This window comes from Eschrichtius robustus, chromosome 7 (assembly GCF_028021215.1).
Source record: "Eschrichtius robustus isolate mEscRob2 chromosome 7, mEscRob2.pri, whole genome shotgun sequence".
NCBI classification, from domain to species: Eukaryota; Metazoa; Chordata; class Mammalia; order Artiodactyla; family Eschrichtiidae; genus Eschrichtius; species Eschrichtius robustus.
In genome coordinates, this window is record NC_090830.1 from 120,292,214 (window position 1) to 120,319,827 (window position 27,614).

A 27,614-nucleotide genomic window follows, 5' to 3' on the forward strand; every position below is an offset into this window, starting at 1 on the left:
GAAGATTTGGGGCAACAAAACAAAACAAAAAACTGAAAACCAGTTTTAACTTTGTTTAAACAATTTATTTTCAAGTCAGTTTAATTATGGAACAATCCCTCCCCTGTTTAAAAAAATGATATCCATTAAAGTTCCACAAAATTCAGGTTCTCTGGAAAACATCCTGGGAACTACTAACAGAGGCCTATTTCTGAATTTTACTAGTGAAAAAACAGAGGTCCCGAGAGGGGCTGAAGTTCTTTCCGGTAGCTAGTGAGGGGAGCTAGGACTAGAACCTCATTTCCTGACTGCCTGGTCCAAACTGGGCAACCACATCCAACTAGAGGGGCATTCCCTAAGGTGGGTCCTGGGATGCCAGGCATCATGGGCAGTCTTTGAGATAATAGGTAAAAAGAATGTGAACATTTTACTTTATAATAGGTCCTTTTGGGGGTAATTTGCTTAAAGATAGCGGTTGTTTTAGATGCTTTTAAAAATGGGTAATTTTATCCCACTCTTGTTATCTCATAGCTCTTGGGGTGCCTGCCCATTGCAGCCTGTGTGTGCCATAGGTTATGTGTTAAATGAGTAAATGAAAGAATCTAGCAGGAGTCAGAAAGGGAAAATGGGGAGAAAGAACGGGATGGATGAAAAAAAGGAGCCAGAAGTCAATGATCAGTGGAGGATAGTGGCGCTCTGGCAGAGAAGGGAAAGGAGACAGTTGTAGGTGACGGAAAAAAACAACAAAACAAAATTGAATTTGACCAGGAAGCTTTGCTTTTGAAAAGTGACTCATGAAGCTAATTCAGAACCTGGCCATGCCAGGAGGCACCTGGCCAGGAGATGAGGATGAGCATCAACTGCTGAGAACCTTTGTGAACCTGGATCAAGTTGTATTTATTTCACTGGTACAATAAATGTGCAAGACATTTTCTTAAGCACTACAACAATAACAGATGAGTAAGACACAGGTCTTGCTGTCAACAAGGTGACAGTCTAATGGGGGAGAAGAGACAGGGACTCAGATAAAATGTCAGGTAGAATGTGATCAGTGCCTCTAGAGGTGCAACAAGCCAATACTGTGAGGAATCAGGGGACTGGCAGATCATATCAAGTAAGAGGCTTAAGGAGGACTGTGTGGGAGACCCATGAGGCATGGATAGGACTGCATCAAGCAGAGCTAAGAGGAGAGGCATTTCAAAGTGGTGGGGAAGCATATGGAACAGTGAGTGGTCCAAGTGGGTTCCAGTCACGGGGTGTGTGTGGACTGGGAGGGGTGTGGAGAGATATGGCTAGAAAGTCTTGAAGTCACACCATGGGGCTTTGAACGCCTGGCTGAGGTAATGCTCCAAGCAGGCAATGGGAAGCTAGAAACAGATTTTTGTTGTGTGTGTGTGCGTATGTGTGTGCATGTGTGTAGGGAAATAATAGCATTAGAGATGATTCCCAGGCAGGATGACTGGCAGAAAGGGGTAAGCCAGGGGAAGGAGCTCACTTTGGTTCCAGAGAGACTAATTGACCATTCAGGTGTTGCACATCAGACAATCGGAAAATCCTGCCAGAGATACTGGCTAAGTCCTCTCCTGAGAGGACAGAGATAGCAGAAGGTTCCGGTTGTTAGGGAATAGGGAAACTAGGGAGAATGTGAGGAAAAGACTAGCCAAAGAGAACGCAGCCAGGAGGAAAAGATGCAGAGAACAGCCACGGGAGGCCGAAGGTTCAATGAAGAAATTATAGCCATGGTTGAAATCCTCAACCTTGGAGCCGGGAATGTGTGAGTTGTTTTTTTTTTTCAAACACCTTTATTGGAGTATAATTGCTTCACAATGTTGTGCTAGTTTCACCTGGGCAACAAACTGAATCAGCCATATGCATACATATATCCCCATATCTCCTCCCTCTTGCGTCTTCCTCCCACCCTCCCTATCCCACCCCTTTAGGTGGTCACAAAGCACAGAGCTGATCTCCCTGTGCTATGCGGCTGCTTCCCACTAGCTATCTATTTTACATTTGGTAGTGCATATATGTCCACGCCACTCTCTCACTTCGTCCCAGCTTACCTTTCCCCCTCCCCGTGTCCTTAAGTCCATTCTCTACATATGCGTCTTTATTCCTGTCCTGCCCCTAGGTTCTTCATAACCATTTTTTTTTTTTTTAGATTCCATATACTTGTGTGAGTTTGAACCCCAGGGACCCGACTAGTCATACTTAGCAACGGGACTTCAAAGGGCTTTTGAGTCTGTTTCCTCATCTGTGAAATGGGAGTGATTTAAACCTCAAAGGACTGAGCACATTCGCAAATCTTCTTAGCATGGGGTTTGCACACAGTAGGAGCTAAGGAGTGAGCAGGGGCCAGCGAGAGAAGGAACTGCAGAGGTTAAGGGTATCCCCCTGAGGAGTGTCGGGAAATTGAGGCAGGGCCCCTCAGGAAGCCCAAAGCCTTTGCTTCCGCCGAGTTTCTGACCGGCCTGGGAGGGGAATGGGTGAGCGACCTCAGCCTAGTCCGCAGCCCAATTCTCCCACACTTCCATCCCGCCGCACGTCCCAGCCTCCCCCGACTCCAGCTTCCCACCCCGCTCTTGCTCCCTCTCCAGCCAGGCCCCGGAGCCCGAAGCGCATGCGCCCTCCCGCGCCCTTGCCCAGCTTTCCACATTACTCTGCCCTCCCTTTCCCTCCGCAACTCCCGCTCTACCGCCACGATTGGCCAGAAGACCTCTTCGCCTCGGCCAATAAACGCCGACCTGTCGCCTCCGTGTTACTGGGTAGAACAAAACAAAAACAGAGCAAAACTGGCCAGAGAAGCTTCGAGGCGGCTGCAGGGGCTGAGGTGCTGCGTCGGGGTCGGCGGACCAGGGACGTGGACAAGCGGCGGCGGCGGCCCAAGGGGTCAGTAGCGGCGGCGCGGGTCATGCGCTTGGGAGGACTGCGCCCTCTCCCGCAGCCACTGTCTCTCCTCGGAGGCAGCCGCTCGTTGGGAGGGGGTGGGGGCGTGGAGGCCGCGGCCGGGTCAGGTCCGGGCCGGCGGGGAGGGGGTCCACCGCCTCCTTGGAGCTCGGCAGGCCCAGCCGCGCCCTCCCCAACGCCCCGGGCTGAGGAGACCTGGCCCCGGTTCCCTCCTTCTGGGCCTGGGCCCAGAGCGTGGCGGCGCGGGCCCGCCGCCTCCCGGACCCCCTCCGGGCTTAGCGGGGCGCTCGCCCCCCAGAGGCCGAGTTTTCATTTTCCTTTGAGGGTGGGCGTCTGGAGGCGGGTTTCTGGCCTGACTGAAATCCTGTGAGGAAGGTTTGCGCCCTCCCCGCCCCCTGGCCTCCTTGGGGGCCCCCCTGAAGATGCGGCCCCCGGCCCGTCTTCCCAGACCCGGCCCTCCGGCCGCCCCGGTCCAACATCCCCCGGGGGTCGGCCTGGGAGGGGGTCTGCGAGAGTCCCGGCCTGCGCGGCGGGAGTGGCTGCTGGGAGGCGGACACGTGCCCGCCGCCCCGGCCCTGCACGTACTTCGCGGCCCCCCTGGTCGGGTAAAGGGTCTCTTGTTTAGTTTAAATGAAATCTCCCGGAGAAAACAAAGGCAGGAAGGGAGCCCCCTTTTGTGAAACGCTTGCTGTGTAGGCTGCATTTGTCAGTTTGGTGCTGCAGTGTTCAAGGGGAGGGTTTTTGTTTTTCCAAAAGCTTCAAAACTGTCTGCAGACGTCAAAATTGCCTGTCTCCCTACGCCCTAGTGAGAACTGACCGCGTAGCTAGCAACTGTGTGATATCTACAGATGATTAAAATGATTAAAAATGCACCTTCCTCTGGGGGAGAAAAAAGTCACCGCCTGTGTTTTCGTTGCATTTTCACTGTTAAATTTTAGAATTTTGGCATTCTTGCTAATGTAAGGCTTTTTAGGAACCACCATTCACTTTTTTAAAAAAAAGGACCACTGCAGATGTGTTGTAAATTATTGGTATTTATACCCTTAACTTTCCTTTATTCCAGGTTTATTAAACTCCTTAATATCTCAGCAGGGGTCTTTGAGTTATATTTTGATTGGTTTTTCTGCTGTAGTTATGAGAAAGGAAACATGGTTGTTAGGAGTGCAAAAATAAATATTTTGATACTTTTCTTTCCTGCTCATTTTTGCATCATTGTGGTCGAATGCTTTTAGCAGATTTTGTTTTAAATGGCTAGTTAGCTAGGATTGTAGCCCTGGAATGAATACAAGTACTAGTTAATATATGGCCTAAACTTGACTCCAAAAAAATGTCAAAGTGGTTTATTTCAGGAAATAGATTTTTGGTGGGAGGTGGGGTGGGAAAGCCAGACTCTATCTTTTAGTAAATGTCTTGGCAATTGAATACTTCTGATGGTATGTTTCTGTGAAACACATTGGAAGAATGAAAACAATGTTTAATTTCAGCCTTTTGTCTAACTTACAGTTTTGTTTTCTTACTGAAAATTAATTTTATGGTTTAGTATGAAGGATGTGGAGTTTAGATTTTTTGCTTTACATTTAAGTTTGGGGCAAAAATTTTAAGGATTGTTAAGTAACTGGAAACCCTCATTACTTTGAAGAGAGTAAAAACACGAAACACATCTTTATCTTTCTGTAAACTCTTTTAAAACACCTGTGTTGATATCAAGTGTGCCTGAGTTCTTGAATGTGTTATCATTGCCAAAACACCCAGACAGGACTTTTTCTTGTTGTTGTGATAATTATTTAATAAAAGCAAACTTGGTAAGTTATTTGTAGTCATTACCTGATAATTTTCTTTGCCTGTCGTTTGTGTAATAGTTTAGATATTATTTTTAGTGTTTGAAAAGCAGTATTTAAAAATTTGTTATAACAGTAGGAGTCTGTATTTTAGTAAGCTTCTCTCTGTTAACCCTAAAAAAGAGTCTTCCTGTGGGATATTGAAGTCTTGCGTTGAACTTGTGCAAACAGTAGTGGATTTAGAAGGTCTGGGTTCTAATCCTGGTTCTTCCAGTGAGCAGCTATCTCTCTTTGGAGAGGTCACCTACCTTCTCTGAATCTGTTTAGTTGTATGCAAAGTGGAGTTCCTACCTCAAGATTGTTCTGAGAGGTACGTGAAATAATGCATGTAAAATTCTTTTTGAATTATAAAGGGCTTTTAAAACATTAGTTATAATCATTTCCTTTATTAGCTAGGTTCTGCAGAAAGTATTCTCCTGAAGATTGTATGTGTATCAAGAATGAAAATGATTTTTTAAATGTAACTCCAGTTTAAAAATCTCACATACATATCATGTGACATTTTCACTTTCCTATAACATGTAATTCATATACTGAAATAAAACAGATAAGGCATTTTCAGCCCTGGAGGATACTAAATCTTTAGGTTTGCAAACTATTTTTGTTTATATATCTTTATTTATCTCTATGTACTTATTTCTAAGGTTCATTTTTTTCCCCTAAATCTGAAGTTGGTAGGAGAAAGGAGAAGTTTTCTGGAGAAAAGGGGTATAAAACTTGTAAGATGTTAGAATGGTATATATTGAGGAATTTAAAAGTCAGTTTTCCCTTTGAGTTCCAGGAGGCATCGTATCGTCTTTCTAAAATGACAACTGACAGTAGGTTATGTTATATAAAAACTAAATGCGTTTTTGTAGTTAGTTTATTAGTCATTCTTATTAATTTGTGTACTTTATATCTTAAAAAAAGGTCCCACTGCTGGGGAAATGATTATAAATGGCTGGAAGGACTTATATCTAACCTGTGTTACTTAAACAGATAAATACTTAAACAGATAAATACTTAAGTATTCTAAACCACTATTTAAAAAATATTTCCAGAGAGATTCTGAAATAGAATTTGGTTACATCTTCTGGTAATAGTTTTTATGAAAATATATTTTGATAGTCTTTTTTTTTTTTACAAATAACAGTTGATTTTTATCACTAATTGTCTAAATAAAAGGTAACTGATTTCATCAACCAGAACCTTCCAGCATTAATAATTTTTAAGCCATTTTGAAACCAAGGTCTAAAATAGAGAGATGCTAATGTCATTGTACTTACTCTTTTCTTAAATAGGTAAGATTAAAAAAAAAAAAAAAAAAGAATGGGTTTTTCAGATTATAAAAGTAATTCTCTCATTATAGAAAATGCTGATTTAAAAAATTTCTCCCAAAGGGAACCCTCTTGCACTGTTGGTGGGAACGTAAATTGATACAGCCATTATGGAGAACAGTATGGAGGTTCATTAAAAAACTAAAAATAGAACTACCATATGACCCAGCAGTCGCGCTACTGGGCATATACTTTGAGAAAACCATAATTCAAAAAGAGTCGTGTACCACAATGTTCATTGAAGCTCTATTTACAATAACCAGGACATGGAAGCAACCTAAGTGTCCATCGACAGATGAATGGATAAAGAAGATGTGGCATATATATACAGTGGACTATTACTCAGCCATAAAAAGAAACAAAATTGAGTTATTTGTAGTGAGGTGGATGGACCTAGAATCTGTCACAGAGTGAAGTAAGTCAGAAAGAGAAAAATACTGTATGCTAACACATATATATGGAATCTAAAAAAAAAAAAAAAAAAAAGGTTCTGAAGAACCTAGGGGCAGGACAGGAATAAAGACGCAGATGTAGAGAATGGACTTGACACGGGGAGGGGCAAGGGTAAGCTGGGACGAAGTGAGAGAGTGGCATGGACATGTGTACACTACTAAATGTAAAATATATAGCTAGTGGGAAGCAGCCGCATAGCACAGGGATATCAGCTCGGTGCTTTGTGACCACCTAGAGGGGTGGGGTGGGATAAGGAGGGTGGGAGGGAGATGCAAGAGGGAGGAGATTCGGGGATATATGTATATGTATAGCTGATTCCCTTTGTTATAAAGCAGAAACTAACACACCATTGTAAAGCAATTATACTCCAATAAAGATGTTAAAAAAAAATTCTCCTGATCTCAAAGTCTTACAACAGTAATTACAGATGCCTACGTGATGAAATGGCAGATTTATCTGCCTTCAGATATGTTTTAGTGTGAAAAATAAGACAATCATGTCTTTTTTTTAACCCAAACTGTGTTGTTTGCATTTTAGAGTACTAGTTCTTATAATTCATTGGTAACGAACTAATCAATATCTATGTATAGCAGATTAATTATGAGGCCTGGTATTCCTAAAAAATTTGTAATGTGTATATATTCCTTTAACTTGAAATAAGCATGTATAGCAAACACATCTTCTTTTTTTTAACATCTTTATTGGAGTATAATTGCTTTACAATGGTGTGTTAGTTTCTGCTTTATAACAAAGTGAATTAGCTATACATATACATATATCCCCATATCTTCTCCCTCTTGCATCTCCCTCCCACCCTCCTTATCCCACCCCTCTAGGTGGTCACAAAGCACGGAGCTGATCTCCCTGTGCTATGTGGCTGCTTCCCACTAGCTATATATTTTACATTTAGTAGTGTATACATGTCCATGCCACTCTCTCACTTCGTCCCAGCTTACCCTTACCCCTCCCTGTGTCCTCAAGTCCATTCTCTAAAAGGTCTGTGTCTTTATTCCTGTCCCACCCCTAGGTTCGTCAGAACCTTTTTTTTTTTTTTTTTTTAGATTCCATATATATGTGTTAGCATACGGTATTTTTTTCTTTTTCTGACTTCTCTCTGTATGACAGACTCTAGGTCCATCCACCTCACTACAGATAACTCACTTTTGTTTCTTTCTATGGCTGAGTAATATTCTATTGTATATGTGTGCCACATCTTCTTTATCCATTCATCTGTCGATGGACACTTAGGTTGCTTCCATGTCCTGGCTATTGTAAATAGAGCTTGCAATGAACATTGTGGTACATGACTCTTTTTGAATTATGGTTTTCTCAGGGTATATGCCCAGTAGTGGGATTGCTGGGTCGTACGGTAGCAAACACATCTTTTAATTCCAAGTTAAAGGGGTGCTTTGGCACATTCAGAAATATAGGCTTTTTTTTTTGACACAGATAAACTTATCAAGAAGATTGAAACCAAATGTTAATTAGGGGAAGCTCTTTGAAAGTAAAGTGAACACTTTAAAAAAAATGGAATTATGTAGTGATTTTTCTTTTTTAACAGTCTGAGTAAGTAAATTGAATTTACGTTAATTATATCGGTTTGGAAGACGTTGAAGCTTTTTTTTTTCTTTTTAAAGAAATACATCCCAGAGGAAGAGTTCCATTTGGTAATTTAATCAGTGCGAGTGAAATTAAGGAACGATGGATGTAGAAAACGAGCAGATACTGAATGTAAACCCTACAGGTAAATAATAATATCTTGAACCTTGACTGTATTGTGAGCAAGTTTCAGGCCATAACAAATTTTATGAAAACTTCTTTACTTTAAAAACCATCTTACTCATGCTATAAGAAAACAGGTCATTTTTTTTTTTTTTAATTTTTTTTATAGCTACTTTTATTTTTATTTATTTATTTATTTTTGGCTGTGCTGGGTCTTCGGTTCGTGCGAGGTCTTTCTCCAGTTGCGGCAAGTGGGGGCCACTCTTCATCGCGGTGCGGGGACCGCTCTTCATCGCGGTGCGCGGGCCCCTCACTATCGCGGCCCCTCCCGTTGCGGGGCACAGGCTCCAGACGCGCAGGCTCAATAGTTGTGGCTCACGGGCCCAGCCGCTCCGCGGCATGTGGGATCCTCCCAGACCAGGGCTCGAACCCGTGTCCCCTGCACTAGCAGGCAGACTCCCAACCACTGCGCCACCAGGGAAGCCCAAAAAGGTCATATTTTAAAAATCAAGTTTGTGATTCTTATTTTTATCAAATTCATCACGTTGTATTTTTCTGCCTGTCCTTTCACATTTCATACGTTTATTCTCCACTATTCATAATAAACTCTGTGGTGTAGAAGGCGAGAAGAATAGTGAACCTGCGCGTTACTGTTCTCACATGAGCTAGTTAGTGGTCTCTATAATATAAACTATTATTGGTATCTTTTATATCTTTCCTAACTAATAATTTATATATTACAAATTAACTGTGTATTTTCCCTGATTTTCCATAATGCTTCAGTAGTACATTATTATCATAAAAACGGTTTTGTGGAATAGATGTCCAAAAGCTAAATAACTTCAGATCACTTAAAGTGTATATATAGTTTTCAGAATAATCTTTGTAGAGTTAATTAGGATTTTGAAATAGTCTCCATAGTGAGAACTTTTCATGTTGGTACACTTTAGATAATTCTTTGCTCTATGATTAATATTGAAAAAAAATCTCTGCAATTTAAATATGTTTAACGTATTTCATTTTTTAATACTACAACTTCATGTTTTCAATGACTTTAATTCACTGTTGTGTCCAGTTACATAGTTTTCTTTGATCTGAATGCACACTTTGAAGTTGAACTGTCTTTGCTATTTTGTATTTACGAACCTGATTTAAAGTGTACTAGAAAATTATAGTTGAAAAAAATTACTACAATAATTAATGATTATTTTGGTGCTGCTTTATATACAGTAGCTGTATGAGTACTTGTTTTTTAGGATTATAAATTGGTATCATGTCCCTGCTTCATTGAGGTGAGAATGGTAATAATAATAAAATTTAAGAATATATTTCACAGATAGGTAATTGTTTCTTCTCTGCACTGTCTGGTATAGCCAGTAGTCACATATGGCTGTTGAGCACTTGAAATGTGACTTACCTGAATTGGGATGTATCGTAGGTACAAAATACATACCAGATTTCAAGAGACTTGGTATGAAAGAAAGCGATGAAATCCTCAGTAATTTTTTCTGTTGGTTACATGTTGAATTGATATAATGGATCTATTAGATTAAATAAAATATATTAAGATAAATTTCACTTGTTTCTTTTTAGTTTTTAATATGAATACTGAGAAATTTAAAATTACGTATTTGGCTGGCATTATATTTCTATTAGACGGCACAGCTCTAAGTTTTATACTTTTTGTTTTCTAACTATAACAAGTCCTTGTTCTAATCTTGTTCTTGATGCCTCTGCTGAGTACTTCCTTAAATACTTAAGTACTTGGATGAGCCTAAGACAGACCTTCTTTGCTTCCTGTAACAAATAGTCCAAGTCAGACAGACTAGTGTACTAATTCCAACTTCTACTTTTACCAGCTCTGTTACTTGGGGAAAGTGGGTTATTTTCTTTGACCTTCTGTTCTTCATGTATAAAGCTGGGATTATAAATACCCTATTTATAGATTTATTGTTAGGATTAAGTGAGATACCATGCATGTGTGTCATGCCCATAGCACGTATTATGTATGTCACAAATGAAAATGAGCTAATATTGTTAATTATAATTATGTAACTCAGTGGACCAGTAGTTGAAAATGTGATCGTCTGGCACTGTGGTGTAATATAAGTTGGGTTGGTTATTGAGATGTCAGAGAATTCAGAAAGAGGGAATTAGTACACAGTAGAAAACAATTTTGAAGTCACCAGATTCTGTACTCAGGGTTTTTATCTTTTTAATTTTGGTCTTCTTAAAGTCAGATCAGTAGTGGTTATGGAACCCCAAAACTTAGGTGAGTATGAATAGCAAAATATAAAAGAGCAATTGATACAAACATGGGTTAAAAATTATAAGACCTAATATATAAAATATATGTAGATGTGTCTACTGCTGTAGATACATAAATGTATATTTGAAAGGATATTAAAATAGTTGAAGAGAAGAAACTCAAGTGTAGGAAATACGATTGCTTGAATACTTGAGTACTTTAGTACTCTGAGGGACATTTTAAAGCATTCGAAGAGAGGCCTTTATCTTCTGGATTAGTTGTGGCAGCTTACCTTAATTGTAGAATAATGAAAGCAATATGTTAGAGGTAGATGTTTAATGTTTTCTTCAATCATTCACTCTTATATGAAATGCCATCTGATTTGTCTGATCTCTGGTCTTTCCTTCCCTTTCCTCTTATTCTTTTCTCTCTTTATATTCGTTCCCTTGTTGCCTGTTTCCTTAGCTGTCACCACTCTGCAGTACTCTCGCTTTGTATTTTCTATAGTTACAGTCGTCTAAGGTTCAAATGTGGGTTTGAATCCTGGCCACAGTCCTTTTTAGATATATAACTTTTTTATGAAACATCTTCTCTCTGAAAAATGAGGATAAACAGCTTCATTATAGAGCTTTGTGAGGATTATAGACCATGTATGTAAAGTGCTTGGAACCTGATATAGTAGGTAACAGTACTGATGGTAATGATAGAAGAAGTAATACGACTACTATGACTACTGCTACTGTTGTTACTACTAGTCATAGTAGTTTAGTTATGATGATGTCCCAAACTGACCCTCCTAACACTGGCTTCCTTTCCTAGCCTAAAAACTTTTAAAACACTGTTTTATTCTTTATTCTCTTTGAAACCCCTTTATTTTTTCCTTGAAAGTGTCACCTTCTTATTTACCCCAAAGTTATTAACCTTGCCCTTTCCAGTTAGTTTGTGACTGAATACTGCAACATTTTGTTAGCTGGTCTCTCATTTTATAATTTCTCTTTTTTTCTAATATATCCTGTATTCCTCTGACAAACTAATTCCCCCATCATCTACCTATGATATCAAATCTCAGCTCTGACCATTTGAATGTGGGAGTGGTCAGCAGCTATTCTAGTGATTGGGGCAAGATCATGAAGGACCTAACATTGCAATGTCATGAGTTTACACTTTATTTCAACCCAATAGGAATACCTTCAAAGGGTTTTTAGTGGGAGAAATCAGTTTCCATGCAGTTTGGAGAAAGGTTTGAAGACTGAAGGCAGCAGACTACTTATGAGACTGCCGAAGTAATTTGGCTCTACTTAACGTTTTGTTTTTTGATTACCACAGGGTTTGTTACTAACTTTCATACTTTTAGTCAAGAATTGTAAAGATTTTAACACATCTATGCTTCTTTTTATAGGTTGATTAAAAAAATTTTTAGTTTCTACATATTACCTTTAAAAAAAAAACATGTTAAAGCCCATGCATATAGACTTGACACATCCTAATTATTAGGAATATTTAAAAACACTTGAGGGGTTCAGCTCTGAGTTGAGTGAGCCATAATGAACAAAACTTGGGCCCGGGGATAACTAATTCAGTAGCTTTGTGACTTAAAAAGTTTTTGGAGTAATGCCGAGTGTCTCCATGTCATTAGATCTCCATTGACATTTGAGTTGATGGTATAAAGGATACTCTGCTAGGTGCTGAGGATACAAAAACTACAGTATAGGCATGGTTTCTCTTTTGAGGCTTATGACTTATTTGGAAAAGCAATGACTGTTATATGAAAAGAAATAAAGTGATTTCCATGATGTGGTAAATGAGCAGTGTATGAGTGTTATTGTGGCTAGAATTGTTAGGAAAGTTTTCATGGAGGAAGTAAGACTCCAGCTGTATATCCTAAAGGATTTTGGTAACTGAAAAGAGCAGTGAGGATGACATTCTAAACGGAGGACCTTTGGGAACTCCAAATGTTGCTGTCTTTCAGGGGATAATGTACAAATCTTAACACAGTCTGGAAGATTTTCAGAGAATGGTAAGTAGTGAGTCAGGTTTGGAGAGATGAATTAGAACTTCGAGATGATGGCTTTCTTTGAAAGCAGTGAAGCATCAGCAGTTTGGCTCAGTAATCGTATATGATCACGTATTTGCTAAATGCCTTTCACGCTCTTTGGATTAGTACTGTTTTCTAAGTGTCCACAATTAATGATGAGATATTTGGCAAGTTATTTAAACAGTCTTAGCCTTAGTTTCCTTATCTGTATAAGTAATGTAGTAAATAGCTCTCAAACTTGTGGATAAATGACAAAGTGCCCAGCCTAGTGCCTGGTAAATAGGCATTCTATAAATATTAGTTTATCTACCTTCCCTAAAGATCCTTAGTCTTTTCTTACTATCTCCAACTGCTTGACTGTCTAAGCTCATAAAGTCTCAAAGGTTTTGTACTGTATTTGGTGTTTATATTAACATAGGTTTTATGATGTAAACACATGAAATAACATGCTTTCAGTAAAATTTTTCATTAACATTCAATCTCTTAGTTCATTTGGCATGATAATGTGAAAAGTATTGGACTGAGCTATATGTATTGGACTGAGCTATATGAAAAGTATATGACTGAGCTATATGAAATTGCCAATATGTGACTGTCACCTATAAAAATGATAATTTCATGTGATTCAACTTAGTATAACTTATGACTATAACTAGTATAGCAGTAGATGGTTAAAATACTTACTTAGAATTCTTTTCCTTCATTTTTTTTTAAGAGCCTGATAATTTAAGTGACTCTCTCTTTTCTGGCGATGAAGAAAATGCTGGGACTGAGGAAATAAAGAATGAGATAAATGGAAATTGGATTTCGGCATCCTCCATTAATGAAGCTAGAATTAATGCCAAGGCGAAAAGGCGGCTACGGAAAAACTCGTCCCGGGACTCTGGCAGAGGCGATTCCGTCAGTGATAACGGAAGTGAAGGCCTTAGAAGTGGAGTAACTGTACCAACCAGTCCAAAGGGAAGGTTGCTAGATAGGCGATCCAGATCTGGGAAAGGAAGGGGACTACCAAAGAAAGGTTAGTATATACCACGTCCAAAGACACAAATGGAAAAAATATTGTCTGATTCTTACACTACAGTTTCCTTGTTCTAAGAATGAGAGAAATTTAAACAATGATAATGTTTTATGGCTTGTGTATGTTTTTACATAGTAATAATCTGAGGACCATACCACTTTTTCTTTTAAGTTGAACCTTTTTTTCTTGTTTGAGTAGATTAGTTTTCTTGAGCAGTACTTTATCTCATATTTCCAGCAAAATACACAGCAGTGCTCTTCACAGTTATGAATTGTGCATGTATTCTCTAATTCTGCTTGAAAGAAGTAGGGTCAGAAATTCATCATGTCTGTTATCTAATGAATCTAATTAATTATGTCCATTGTTAAGAATACATGATAAATATAATTTGATTGGTAATATCCGGGTCAGAATTTTAATAATTTTGTAGATCTGGTTCTGAGTTCTTTTCGGCTCTGTTTGTTTTGGGTACTGGAGTGCAGTGGTCTTGTTTCACTGCTGTATCTCCAGTGCCTGGAGTAGTGACTAGCAATCTGGGTACTTAAATATTTGTTGAATGAGGGGCTGTCAGCCTCTGTCTGTAGTAGAATTTTGATGCAATTTGTTGAGATTTCACCAGCTTCTGAATGGTGGGAGCTTCAAATTATGGCATAGGATACTTGTAAAATGTTTTTGTGCCCTGTCAGGAATTGTTATTCTTGTTGAATGGCTGTGCAACCATTGGCTGAGTCAAAATGAAACCTAGTTATCAGATTCTGTTTTGCTCTGGTGGCAAGAATTATACTCTATGTGTAAAATAAAAACCTCCCCCCCAAAACTGGTGATAACTGTACAAGTTCTTTAAAAATAATGCAATATATTGAGCTTATAAAAACATTTCAATAAGTTTATTTAGTAAAGCAACTTTGAAAGTTGGAATTGTTAAACTTCTGCTGGTGAATTTGTATGTAGAGAAGTAGAAATGATGATTAGTTCTGTTAATGCTTAAATAGCAATTAGTTATTTGTAACATACTTCTAGTTTTGAAGTATTTGTTTCTTTTTATATCTGAAGAGTATTTGACTTTAAAACATTTGATGGTGGTTAGTGTACTTCTTTGTTGAATAATTTCTCCCTTGTGGAGTTTTCTATGCCACATCTTACTGGCTCAACATATTTCTTTTTTGTTGTTGCTGTTCCCAAGATATGTCATATAGAATTTAGAGCTCCACTGCAGTATCACTTGCCTTGAGGTCACCGCTACAGCTATTTTTCTGATTTTTTTGGTTTGTTTGTTTGTTTTTGCTTTTATTTTAAAGCATCTGCCTTTTTAGTTTTAACTTTGTAGGCTATTTCAACTTGCTTTTTTGGAAATAGGTTATAAACTAATATCTAATCATTACTGAAAGATCAGTGATCTGAATAAAAAGAGGTTTAACATATAATTCTCAACTGGCAAAATCACTAGCATAGAGATTAAAATACAGTTTTTTAACTGCTGTTGAATTAACACCTGAACATCTAGAATTATTTCACATTTCAATTAAAGTTTATGAACTATGGACATTATGCTCTTTCCTTTCTCAATTCTAAACTTTTTCAGGTGGTGCTGGAGGCAAAGGTGTCTGGGGTACACCTGGACAGGTATATGATGTGGAGGAGGTGGATGTGAAAGATCCTAACTATGATGATGACCAGGTGGGAAGTGTTTTACTTTCTGTAATATATATTTAAAATACTTAAAAACTTTTTGATCTCATGTTTGTAGTATACTCATACATTTGTCAAATCATGTATTCTGTATCTATACGCTATACCATTCATATCATATATATATAATTTTATAATGTGTGATTATAATTTGCGTGAGTATCTGATATGTATATAATATGAGTGTGTATATATGTGTGTACACATATTACACACATTAGTATGTGTATATCTAAATCATATATATATTTAGTCCTTTCAGACTGTTAGGTTAATTTTGGATTAGAAAACCAAGTTAACTGATAGTAATGTATGCATAATTTTCACTTGGTTTCTGAATTTAATTAGACATGGAAATATTTCTAAGGGAACATGAGAAATATATTTTAAAACCAGTAGGATTCAAGTACTATAAAATCTTTGCTAAATGTTCTAATTTTAATATAAAGTCTTGAAAGACTTGAAAGTATGTTGTTAGACTGAAGCCAGTCACAGGTTGGCATATAAACATTTCAGGGCTTTTTTTGCAGAGAAGGGGGGATAGAAGATTATTGGACATCTTACTCTTTTTGAAATTTCAGTTGAATAGTGCTTTTTCCTTAGAGATTTTTTGGTCACTACAACATTGATTTTTGTTACAAGGGCTTTTTTATTATCATAATACTAATCATGAAGGCTTTGGCTCCTGCTGTTTTGTTTTTTTTTTTTTAAGTGAAATTTTAATGAAAATACTAGGTGTTATAGGAAGCTTAAAGCTTTTTGGTCACTGAAGTATTGGTTTTGTGGGAGAGAGAAAAAAAATTAACAGAAGATATGGGGGATCAGAAGCAAGTCATATATTTGCTGTAGTTAGTGGTTTTAATCTGTATATTGGTTTATTATATTCAGATTTTATAAAAGAACAGTGACATAGATTCTGTTTTTATATTATGTAAGTGATCAAAGCATGTAGCATCTCCTTTTCTTGCCCTGAATGGGTATTACTAACCAGTTGGAGTATAAAATTGTGAAACAATTTCAGTTTATCTGAATATTTTGTTCTTCAATTTATAACTTTCTGCCCCTTCCCTTTCCAGGAAAACTGTGTTTATGAAACTGTAGTTTTGCCTTTGGATGAAACGGCATTTGAGAAGACTTTAACACCAATCATACAGGAATATTTTGAGCACGGAGATACTAATGAAGTTGCGGTAGGTTTAAAGTTGCAAGCATAATTTATTTAATATAGGAGAGCAGACACTGTTAAAAGCAAAACATCATATCCAGAATGATCTTGGATCACTGAAAAAGTTTAAGCATTTTCTTATGCATAAATGAATTTCTAACTAAGAAATGGCCTAAAATTTTATTTAGACCACTTCTTACCTATTTGAGATCTGATGAGGGCTGTGTGCCATTTTCTTCTCTGAAAAATGGCACAACACAATATTTTAATAATTTTTATAATTATAGCATTTTTATAATTGATAGTTTATAAAATATAATTTTAACAATTTCAAGGCATTTATGTACCTTCTAAAATGTCCTTAGGGATCTCATTAAAAATGCCTCAGTTCCATTTTTTTGACATTCATTTCAATGCTTAGGACTAGAATAAAGTTTATCTTTGTACTCTGTCCAGAAAAGAACACAGATACAAACGTTTGGAAGAGAATGCATACAGAAATCAAGAGAACAAATGTGTGGTTTTTTGTTTTTTTTTTTTTAATTTATTTTATTTATTTATTTAATTTTTGGCTGCTTTGGGTCTTGGTTGCTGTGCGCGGGCTTTCTCTAGTTGTGGTGAGTGGGGGCTGCTCTTTGTTGTGGTGCGTGGGCTTCTCATTGTGGTGGCTTCTCTTGTGGAGCACAGGCTCAAGGCACGTGGGCTTCAGTAGTTGCGGCTTGCGGGCTTCAGTAGTTGTGACTCGCGGGCTCTAGAGCACAGGCTCAGTAGTTGTGGCGCATGGGCTTAGTTGCTCTGCGGCATGTGGGATCTTCCCGGACCAGGGCTCGAACCCATGTCCCCTGCATTGGCAGGTGGATTCTTAACCACTGCACCACCAGGGAAGCCCCACAAATGTGTTTTTGAAGCATAATTTGTATGGGAACATTTACTGTGTTACGAATTGTTTGTAAAGTAAATCTAAAAGGGTAGAATAAAATTATTGGTCTAGTTCAGTAGTTTAGTATTACTGACTTAAAGTAATAAAATTGCATCTCCATAGAAGACTTTTATAATTTAGATTATTTTAATTCAGACTGGGTTTTCTTGGTTTGTCTGATACTACGAGGTTTGATAGCTTTGAGTTTTTGTAGGAATAAAACCAAGTATTTGTTCAGCTTACCTAACTGGTGTCCTTGTTAGTAGTCATTACTCTAAGTAACTGAGTTACAAGTTAGTCTCTATGGTCATACTGCCTATATTCCACTTCCAACCTAGGCACTCCTCTGGGTGCCCTCAGCAAATACTTAATTTTTCTGTGCTTTGGGTGTGGTGAGTATGATGATAATACCTCCCTCAAAGAGTATAAACTAAGGTGGCTGTTATAATTCCTGATATACTGTAAGTGGTCAGTAAGTATTAGCTGCTGCTATTATATTTTTTAAGAGAAAATTTTACTTTATCCTGGCATTTAAAACAATAATCCCACTTAAAAACAGTGGTTTAAGATCTCATTTTAAACTTTATATGAAAGTATAAATATTTGGGTGAAGAGAGTATAAACAGCTTATGATAATGTAAAATGAATTTCCCTACAAATGCTCATAAAACAATATTTCTAGAAGTAATAGAGTATAAGGCAGAGAGTTAGTTAACTCCTAACACCAAACTTAGCAATACTATGTAGTTTAATAAACTATTTTAGGTGTAATTCACATTCTTGAGTTTAGTGATGTTCAGACAGTTGAAGCTTGACTTAAAGTGGATCAGTATTTAATTTATATGTAGAAAAAGATGTATTTATCTTATCCCCAAATTTTGAGTGCTTCTCTGATTTTTTCCAGTCAAGGAGAGAGAAGGATATATGGGTAATATCTTGATTTTTTTCAAAAATAAAATAAAATAAAATTGAACTATAGGCAGTGACATACTTTTTTTTTTTTTTGAATAGGAAATGCTAAGAGATTTAAATCTTGGCGAAATGAAAAGTGGAGTACCAGTGTTGGCAGTGTCATTGGCGTTGGAGGGAAAAGCTAGTCATAGAGAAATGACATCTAAGCTTCTTTCTGACCTTTGTGGGACAGTAATGAGCACAAATGATGTAGAAAAATCATTTGATAAATTGTTGAAAGATCTACCTGAATTAGCATTGGATACTCCTAGAGCACCACAGGTTTGTATGATTCTTCCTCTTGTTCATTCTCTCCATCTACTTCACTTGCAAGTATAGAACTAATACATACTCATAGGAAATTTTATTAGATGAAAGAAGAAAAACTGGCCCATATTCCCTGTCACACAAAGATAGCCCTCTGATGTTTTCGTGTATTTTTCCCTAGCTGTTTCTACCCCCACAACATAGTTTTCATCACACTGTAATTTTATATCTAACTTTTCCCCCCATGCTCTGTATAGTTTTTAGGTCATGTTTTTTTGCTGTCTGTATATTCTCTATTACATGTAGTTAAGCTGTTTCATGAGCTAGGATTTTTAAAAAATGTAGATTGTTATAATTGAGGATTGAGTTTGCTTCACTAATGTTTATTATAAAAATAATGATAAATAAGATTGTTCCCTTTTGTAGCTTTGTGGGGAAATAATTAGAAAATTCATGACTTATGTATGCTTTTGTTTAGATTCTGTTCAAAGCCTTTTACTTTTATTAGATTTAATACATGCTGACACTATAATATGACTTTCTGGTTTGAAATTGAAAATGTGTGAAATCGTTGCTATTTACCTGAACAAAGTTTTAAAGCAAGGTAGGAGCACTTTAACATTAATTTAGGAATAGACTTATAGGTAGGTTAACATAAATGCTGTTTCTGTTATACTTTCCTGTGACAGACAGTAAGTAGTCTGTGTCAGTATTGAGCTGTGATTCAAACATGAATTTTTTTTCTTTTTATACCAATACCCATACTTTAAAAAAAAAACTGTACATAAGTTAATAGTCATTATAGAAGTTTTGAAGAATAAAAAGCCAAAAGGAAGAAAGGCCAGCAAAAATAACCACTGTTAACTGTTAACATTTTGGTGTTTAAATCTTCCATTCTACTTTTTGTGGGTATGTATCAGTATACGGTTTTTACATATCCTTACGTTTTTTGTTTTAATAAAAAGTGGAATCATACTGTATATGCTACTTGGTAAACTTGATTTTTCTTACACCATAAAATGTGGTAAACATATTTGGCCACACGGTGTACCGTCTTACATACATACCATTCAGCCACACAATTACTGTTAGACATTAAGTTGTTTCCAGTTTTTTTAAGAAATAATGCTATGAACATACTTTCAGATAAATATTTCTGCACAACTTTTCCCCCTCAGATAAATTCCTTTAATCAAACAGGTTTGAGAGACCATAGTCCAGTTTTTTTTCTTTCCAGAAGAGATGTTTCTCTTGACTATTAAGTCATTGACTTAGCAAGTATTTTTGATTATATGCTATGTTTCAAGCAGTGTGCAACGTGTTGGGGATTCAGTAGTGAGCAAAACAGATGTTTTATGCCCCCATGGCTTTTAACTTGAAGGTTGAGATGTGGGAGTGTATGCCGGGCATAAACAGTAGGTGCTAAATAGGTGTTTTTTGAATACTCCAACATGTCTTAGGTATTGACTGTGTAGTTCAACCAGTCTTCATCATTTATGTTTTTAGAAATTGTGTCCTATAAAGCTTTATTTTAGATTTTTTTATATAGCTCTTTTTTTCTTTTTCTTATTATAGTTGGTGGGCCAGTTTATTGCTAGAGCTGTTGGAGATGGAATTTTATGTAATACCTATATTGATAGTTACAAAGGAACTGTAGATTGTGTACAGGCTAGGTAAGTAAATTAATTTTCCTACTTAGACTTTCAAAATAGGGGAAAGTTCTACAGGATTCTTTTGAAATGACACTTGAATTAATCAGACTTTGTGGACACCTATTTGTCATTTTTGTGTACTCTTTACCGTTAAAACAAAATTGAGAGATTCTTGACATGATATAACAGAAAGAAGACAGTACTATAATGCAGAAGTTCTGGGTTTTAGCTAAACTGTTAGCTACCTTTATGTCAAGCCACTTTTCTCTCGGCCTCAGTTTCCTTGTTTATAAAATGAAAGGATGGGACTTGGAATGTTTTTTAAGGTCCCTTTAGGTTTTAATATTCTGTAATTATTTAATATTCTAATAAGATGGACAGTATTAACAAAGGAGCCCTATTTTCAATTTTATATTTATTTGCTATAGAAATCTTAGGAAATAATGTTTTTCACTTTTGTTCTTTGGTATAATTATAAGCTAAATGTGATATTTGGGAGTTATGCTCTATGATTTTTCATAACTTCCTGGAAACTTAGACTTGGACTTAGCCATGTCTTAGGTTTTCACAGGTATAGATATTAATTTTCTAGGACTACTTCAGGTCAGAGTGGAATGATTGCGCTGGTGGAAAGGCATGGATCTATGTAAAAGTTAGTTTTAGGTGAAATGTTCCTTCTCAGGCTAGATCAGTAATTTTGAAATAACGTTATTAGACTTTTGTTGACCGAGAAATGGAAATGAGTGAGAGAATATTAATATGAGAAGCAACTTTTTTTGTTCCCAACTTTTTATCTTGAAAAATAGTTTTTTAAGAGACTTCTGAACTTTAGGTTGCTTTTATGTTATATGAAAACTTTTAGTGTATATGGGTTTTTTCCCCCAACTTCATCCATAATTTGGTCAATCTCAAGCATGTCCATATGTCAAAATTAACTTTTTTTTTTTTTTTTTGTAGAGCTGCTCTGGACAAGGCTACCGTGCTTCTGAGTATGTCTAAAGGTGGAAAGCGCAAGGACAGTGTTTGGGGCTCTGGAGGTGGGCAGCAGTCTCTTAACCACCTTGTTAAAGAGGTAACTACTGGGCATTGTCTTTAGCTTAATTTATATGTATTCTTTAGGGAAACAAACTCTGCCCTCTAGCTGGTATTTTTGTGGACAAGAATTAATTTCAGTTTTATAGCTGCAAATGGAAAATGGAATAATCCTTATATATTTGGCTTTATGCCCTTTTGCTGTAAATTATACTATAATTATATAGTCATTATTAAATTTTTATGGTTTCTCTGACTTAAAAATAAGACTGTGTTAAGTTAAAGGGGCTTTCATGAAGTTAAAGGGGTTTTTGTGAAGAAGGCTGTGTAGGAACCTCAAAGGAATACCTAAAGTCTTTTTCTTGGAATTTAAAATTTTTCAGACTGTTGAAATAAGAGTTTCTGTTTTGTAGTTATTCAATAAATGTCCATTTTTATAAGAGCAGTTTGAAACTGGATGGTCTCAGATTGTAAGTTAATGCATTATGAACACTAGAGTAGATCAGAGTGGTAGATTTTTGTAGGGAAGTTCACTACCTGTATGCATTCTTTAAAAGAAAAAGTAATTGGTTTTTGCATTAATACCAGATTTATTCTCTATGGATTTTTTTCTTCTGGCAGCAAAGTGATATTCTATAATAAGAAACCAGAAAAAGTAGTTAATCCTATTTGAAGATTTTTAAGAAAATTAGAAGATTTATATAGTACATGTGCTTCTGATTTTTGAGTATAATCTTTCATGTGACTATAGTTTTGATATTTAATAAATATTTTAATGACATGTATACCAAGTTGGAGTGTTAAGGAGCTCAAAATATTGTTAGAGCTTTGACCAGTTTTGTTTTTATATATGTTAAGGTAGATGAGTTGGTGTTTGTAATGTCATGATTGCAATATCTGTTTTTAAAAAATTTAAAAGTTATTACAAAAATTGAGGTATAAAAACAGTGGAAATACCAGAGCAGTTCAGCAAGAAAATGAAATAGAAGGCATCTAAGTTGGAAAAGAAGAAGTAAAACTATCTCTGTTCCCAGATGACATGATCTGTGTACAGAAAATCCAAGTGAATTCTCAAAAAAACAAAAACACCAAACTATTATAAACGAATTCAGCACAGTTGCAGGATACAAGATCAGTGTACAGAATTTAATTCTAGGTCTTCTGTACACTAGCAATGCAATGAATGGTCTGAAATGAAATTAAGAAACAATTGCATTTGTAATAGCATAAAAATTAAAATACAAAGGAATAAATTTAACAAAAGAAGTGCAAGTCTTGTGCACCAAGAACTGCAAAACACTGTTGAAAGAAATTAAATAAGGCCTAAATAAGTAGAAAGATATCCCATGTTTATGGACTGAAAGACTTAGTATTGTTAGGATGATAATGCTTCTCAAAATTAATATTTTGAGAAACTGCCAAACTGTTTCATGGTATGTGAATTATCACAACAAAAAAAAATGGTCACGATGAAAATTGAAATAAAACTACCAATACATGAGTTTGAGGTTGACATTATTTGGATGTTCATTTATTTTACATAGAAGGATGAGTTGGACAGAGAGGACTTTTAGAAATATATACATGTATTTATAATATCGTTCTCAACAATGCATGGAACCCAGTGGGAAACATTTAAATACTTTAAGTTAATAACAAAGTTAAAAAACTAAGTGATGTAATTTAAATAATAAATATATTAGTTTATAATTATAAAGTGAAAATACTTTATTCAAGTAACATGCTTTAAATATTTATTTTCCTAAAGCATGATAATAGGAATTATTCATCAAGATGTATTCTGTTGATCAAATTTTACTATACTTTTAATGGAAATACATTGTAGAAGTTGGAAGTAGAACATACTTAAATGAGATTTCAGTCAGCCAATATTCATTGAGTGTCTACTAGGTGCAAAGATGATTTTAACAGGCGATGTATAGGGGAGAACATTCCTCGTTGAAGTTCTTGTGCTGAAAAACTTTTCCTCTTTTTCTCTGGAGCCATAGATGTTCTTGTGCAACTTTCAACAGGAGAGTCAAGACTTGCCTCCTTAGCTATAACTGGAAGCTGAATTACTGACGAACGTTTTAAATAATGGGCCTCAAATCTTCAATTGTAGAGAAAAGAGAAAACTGCTTTGGGAGTCTTTGCCCTGTCTAGTAAAGCCCTATTAGCTCTCATTTTTTGGCTCCCACTTAGTGTCATGCTGATGGAAATGGGTTTGCGCCACTTTAAAAATTCATTTTGAGACTTTCAGTTAGTGCCCTCTAGTGGTATTTAAGGTCCCTTGTTTTACAGGGAGCATTGAAGCATTATGGTCACAACTGAGGCCAAACACATCTTAAGTCTACTCATCGATCGCGATGGATTATTGAAACACACCGAAACACTGCATTCCCTTCATGACTATGAACCATTTAAAATTTGGGGATTTGCTTTTTAATTATTAAAAAATTCTGTTATGATAGTGTCATGTCAAGACTATTCTTAGACAACTGTTTGTGACCTATTTATCGTGTACTATATTAAGATGAGGGTAAATAAATCCTTAGGCAAAACAGAATTTTTTAAAAATCAAGAATTCTAACACATCTCAATCTTTAAATCTAATAGATTGATATGCTGCTGAAAGAGTATTTACTCTCTGGAGACATATCTGAAGCTGAACATTGCCTTAAGGAACTGGAAGTACCTCATTTTCACCATGAGCTTGTATATGAAGTAAGATTACTTTGACATTCCAAAAAGAATTATAGCTGTTCCTTTTTGCACCACAGTGACTTAATGCTTCTTTAATAACATACATTTTTGTTTTCTTTTAAAAATTTTAATGTTAAGGGGGAGAGGGTTTTACAATTTTTTTTTTAATCAAGGTATAATTTAGAGTAAAATACACTCTTTAGCTGTGCAGTTCAATGAATTTTTGACAAATGTATCAAGTCACATAACCACTATCTCAGAATATAGAACATTTCCATCACTTCCAAAAGTTTGGGGCTAACCTGTTCCCCTACCACTGTCATCTCCTGGTAACCACTGATCTAATGTTTGTCCCTATAGTTATGCCTTTCCCAGACTATCATCATATAAATGGAATCATACTGTGTGTCTGACCTTCTTCAGGTAGCATAATGCTTTTAAGATATGTCCATGTCATTTTATGTAACAGTAAATTTCGCTTTTTAGTGCTGGGTGATATTCCATTGAATAGACCTACCATATTGTTTCCAGTTTGAGTGATTATTAAAAAAAGCAGTCATAATATTCACTCACAGGTTTTGTGTGGACATATCTTTTCATTTTTCTTGGGTAAATACCTAGGTGTTGAATTTCTGGATCATACAGTAAGAGCATTTTTAACTTCATAAAAACATTCATATTCATGATATGTACTTTCCAGATTTTTCCTTTATTTTATAATATCTTTATTAAAATAATGTTTTCATTCCAGAATATGCCCCCTCAACATATTGTATTAGGTATTTGGCAATATGTTAACAAAATGCATTGGCTTTAATTTCTATATAGCATCTGTCATTTTATCTCAGATAATGATAATGCCAGGAGGTTTGAGTTAAATGAAAAGTACTTAGATAATGTTTAGCATTTCTAGATTTAAATCTTAGCCTTGCACTTCTCATCTGTGTGCTTTTGAGTGATTCATTTTAACTTTTAAAGTATTAGTTTCCTCATCTTTTATTTATTATTGATTTTTTTCCACACACACACACAAACACACACACACACACTGTATTTTATTTTTACAAGAGATAAATAAACTGACGCCAAGCATTGTAAATGGATGACCACAACAAAAGCAACAATGATTGCAATTACCAAACACACTCATACTATGTCATAATACTGACATTCAGTCCAGTAATCCTCTACTGTAACAGCTCCTTTACTTTGCAGTGATAATTGATTTGTATATTTTTTGCTTCCGAATCCTTGTGGGATTTTTTTTTTTTATTCAAACAGAAAGTCACAAAAATTATAATTATAATCATCCTCATCTATACATATATATACATATATATACATATTAGAGATGAGATCTGATAGATTTTAGGAGCAGTTTCTTATATGAAAATGAGCAATAATTCAATCATTTATTCAATTTTTAGGCCATTGTAATGGTTTTAGAGTCAACTGGAGAAAGTACATTTAAGATGATTTTGGACTTATTAAAATCTCTTTGGAAATCTTCTACCATTACTCTAGACCAAATGAAAAGAGTAAGTATAACATTATTTTGAACAATTTTTAGGCTTACATCTTAATTAAATATATATGATTGAATACAGATTACGAATTGTTAATGAAATTTTCTTTTAGCCTTGTGTAGTAATATTATGCCTATATGTATGTGTATATATATATATATATATATATTTTAATGGTACTGTTTATGTTTGAACCTTTTATAGCCATTTCCTGGAAAGTAATAAATACTCCAGTATTTTTGAACCTGTATTTTGAAAAATGTGATGTGTGTGTGTTCTTCCTCAAGAGTTCTAAGATACGATAATTTCTTTTTTATATCTAGAGAGAAACATGAATTTCTAACAGATTTATAAAGTACTTAATTTATTCCTATTTAAAATTGTATGCATTATTATTAAATATTGGTGAGGTTCTTACTTGCCTTTTATTTTTTAAAAATGTAGTAAATGTATTATAGAGAAGTAGATGGGGAAGAAATGTGTCCAACGTCTAATGTCTACCTGAAGCTCTTTTGAGAGAACAGTTTTAAAGAAAATATTCTGTAAAAAATATACTTACTCTTCGTACTTTTCAAGGTTCGGATCTGACTGCAGTCTAATTATATGAACATTTGGCCTTAAATATAGATTGATAATAGTGATGGGTTGTATGGCATTATGTATTTTATACGGGCTAACAACTCTGTAATTCCACTGTTTTAGGGTTATGAGAGAATTTACAATGAAATTCCAGACATTAATCTGGATGTCCCACATTCATACTCTGTGCTTGAGCGATTTGTAGAAGAATGTTTTCAGGCTGGAATAATTTCCAGACAACTCAGAGATCTTTGTCCCTCAAGGTACTTTGTTTATTACTTTCTCAACATGAAATTACTGGCTGAGGTGCTTGGGAGGGCTAAGCTAATTTTCTGTCATTCCAGCTGTGTCTGAAAAATAATAATATCTTCCCTGAAGTCACTCATCAGTGAAAATCATCTGAATTTATGGAGAAACAAGGGTGAAGCTTATTTTGTTCTCTTGTAAATCTGCATAGGACTACCTCATGAAGCCGCAGTTCATTGGAAGGAAAATAATTTTGTGGAGCAGTTCTGTGTACCAGGCTCTGTTCTAAGTGGTTTAAATATTATTTCAGAATAGATATCACCAGTAAGATGAAAAAACTGAGGCTTACGGCAGTGTAATGTACCTTTTCTAAGGTCACGGTAGAAGCCAAGGATGAATTCAGACTTCTTCTGGCTTTTAAGATCTAGGTTCATTCCTGTATTTCATGTGGGTTCCTTTTGCTCCCTCATAGAATGGAGAATTGGGACGGATTGGATTTTACTTCTCTAGAAAGTGTGTGTGTGATTCTTTTGGAGGTATTATATATGTGCTGCTAGGTTCAAACTCTTTAGGAGTTGATGAATTTTTTTTGTTATTAAAGCTTATAATGAAGTTTGTATTGTAATAGATATAAAAGTTTAGCAACAGCTAACCTTGTCTGGGTCTGTTTTATATTTTAAGTTTTTGTAATTTTTATCTGAAGAAGTTTCAGTCTTTATGTATTTTTATGTAAGTGACGGTGAGAATTAAATCTCAAAAAATACTTACCGATAGTGTCCTTTGCTCTACAGTTTAGAAGCCATTAAGAGAGAAGAAAAAGATAATGGTGGAATATACATTTTTTTTTAATCTTTTTTTTTTTTTAAAGTTATACAATTTTTATTTATTTATTTATTTATGGCTGTGTTGGGTCTTCGTTTCTGTGCGAGGGCTTTCTCTAGTTGCGGCAGGTGGGGGCCACTCTTCATCGCGGTGCACGGGCCTTTCACCATTGCAGCCTCTCTTGTTGCGGAGCACAGGCTCCAGACGCGCAGGCTAAGTAATTGTGGCTCATGGGCCTAGTTGCTCCGCAGCATGTGGGATCTTCCCAGACCAGGGCTCGAACCCGTGTCCCCTGCATTGGCAGGCAGATTCTCAACCACTGCGCCACCAGGGAAGCCCCTGGAATATACATTTTAATGGCTTTGATAAGAATGTTTGAAAATGCAGATCTCTACTTTGGTGATAGCATCATTGATGTACTGATGTGCCAAGTGGTATATACATCAGTAACAACTGTCAGCTTTGGCAAGGCTTTCTGCTACGTGCTGCTTCATTTCCAACCTTGATCTCCTAATATTATAGTGTGAAGCCTTTATGTTCAGGAAAATAT

General features: G+C 36.0%; 1 protein-coding gene across 1 annotated transcript in view; it reads left to right on the plus strand.

The window, feature by feature from the left end:
* The first annotated feature begins 2,716 nt into the window (after positions 1 to 2,716).
* PDCD4 (programmed cell death 4) overlaps positions 2,717 to 27,614 on the plus strand; it is a 29,285-nt gene continuing 4,387 nt past the window's right edge. The window contains exons 1-11 of the mRNA XM_068548538.1: positions 2,717 to 2,865; positions 8,128 to 8,234; positions 13,211 to 13,513; positions 15,096 to 15,190; positions 16,279 to 16,392; positions 18,298 to 18,519; positions 20,080 to 20,177; positions 21,114 to 21,228; positions 23,805 to 23,912; positions 25,319 to 25,429; positions 26,120 to 26,259. Coding sequence (XP_068404639.1) covers positions 8,192 to 8,234; positions 13,211 to 13,513; positions 15,096 to 15,190; positions 16,279 to 16,392; positions 18,298 to 18,519; positions 20,080 to 20,177; positions 21,114 to 21,228; positions 23,805 to 23,912; positions 25,319 to 25,429; positions 26,120 to 26,259 — 1,349 coding nt within the window. The 5' untranslated portion in view covers positions 2,717 to 2,865; positions 8,128 to 8,191. The remainder of the gene's footprint in view (positions 2,866 to 8,127; positions 8,235 to 13,210; positions 13,514 to 15,095; positions 15,191 to 16,278; positions 16,393 to 18,297; positions 18,520 to 20,079; positions 20,178 to 21,113; positions 21,229 to 23,804; positions 23,913 to 25,318; positions 25,430 to 26,119; positions 26,260 to 27,614) is intronic.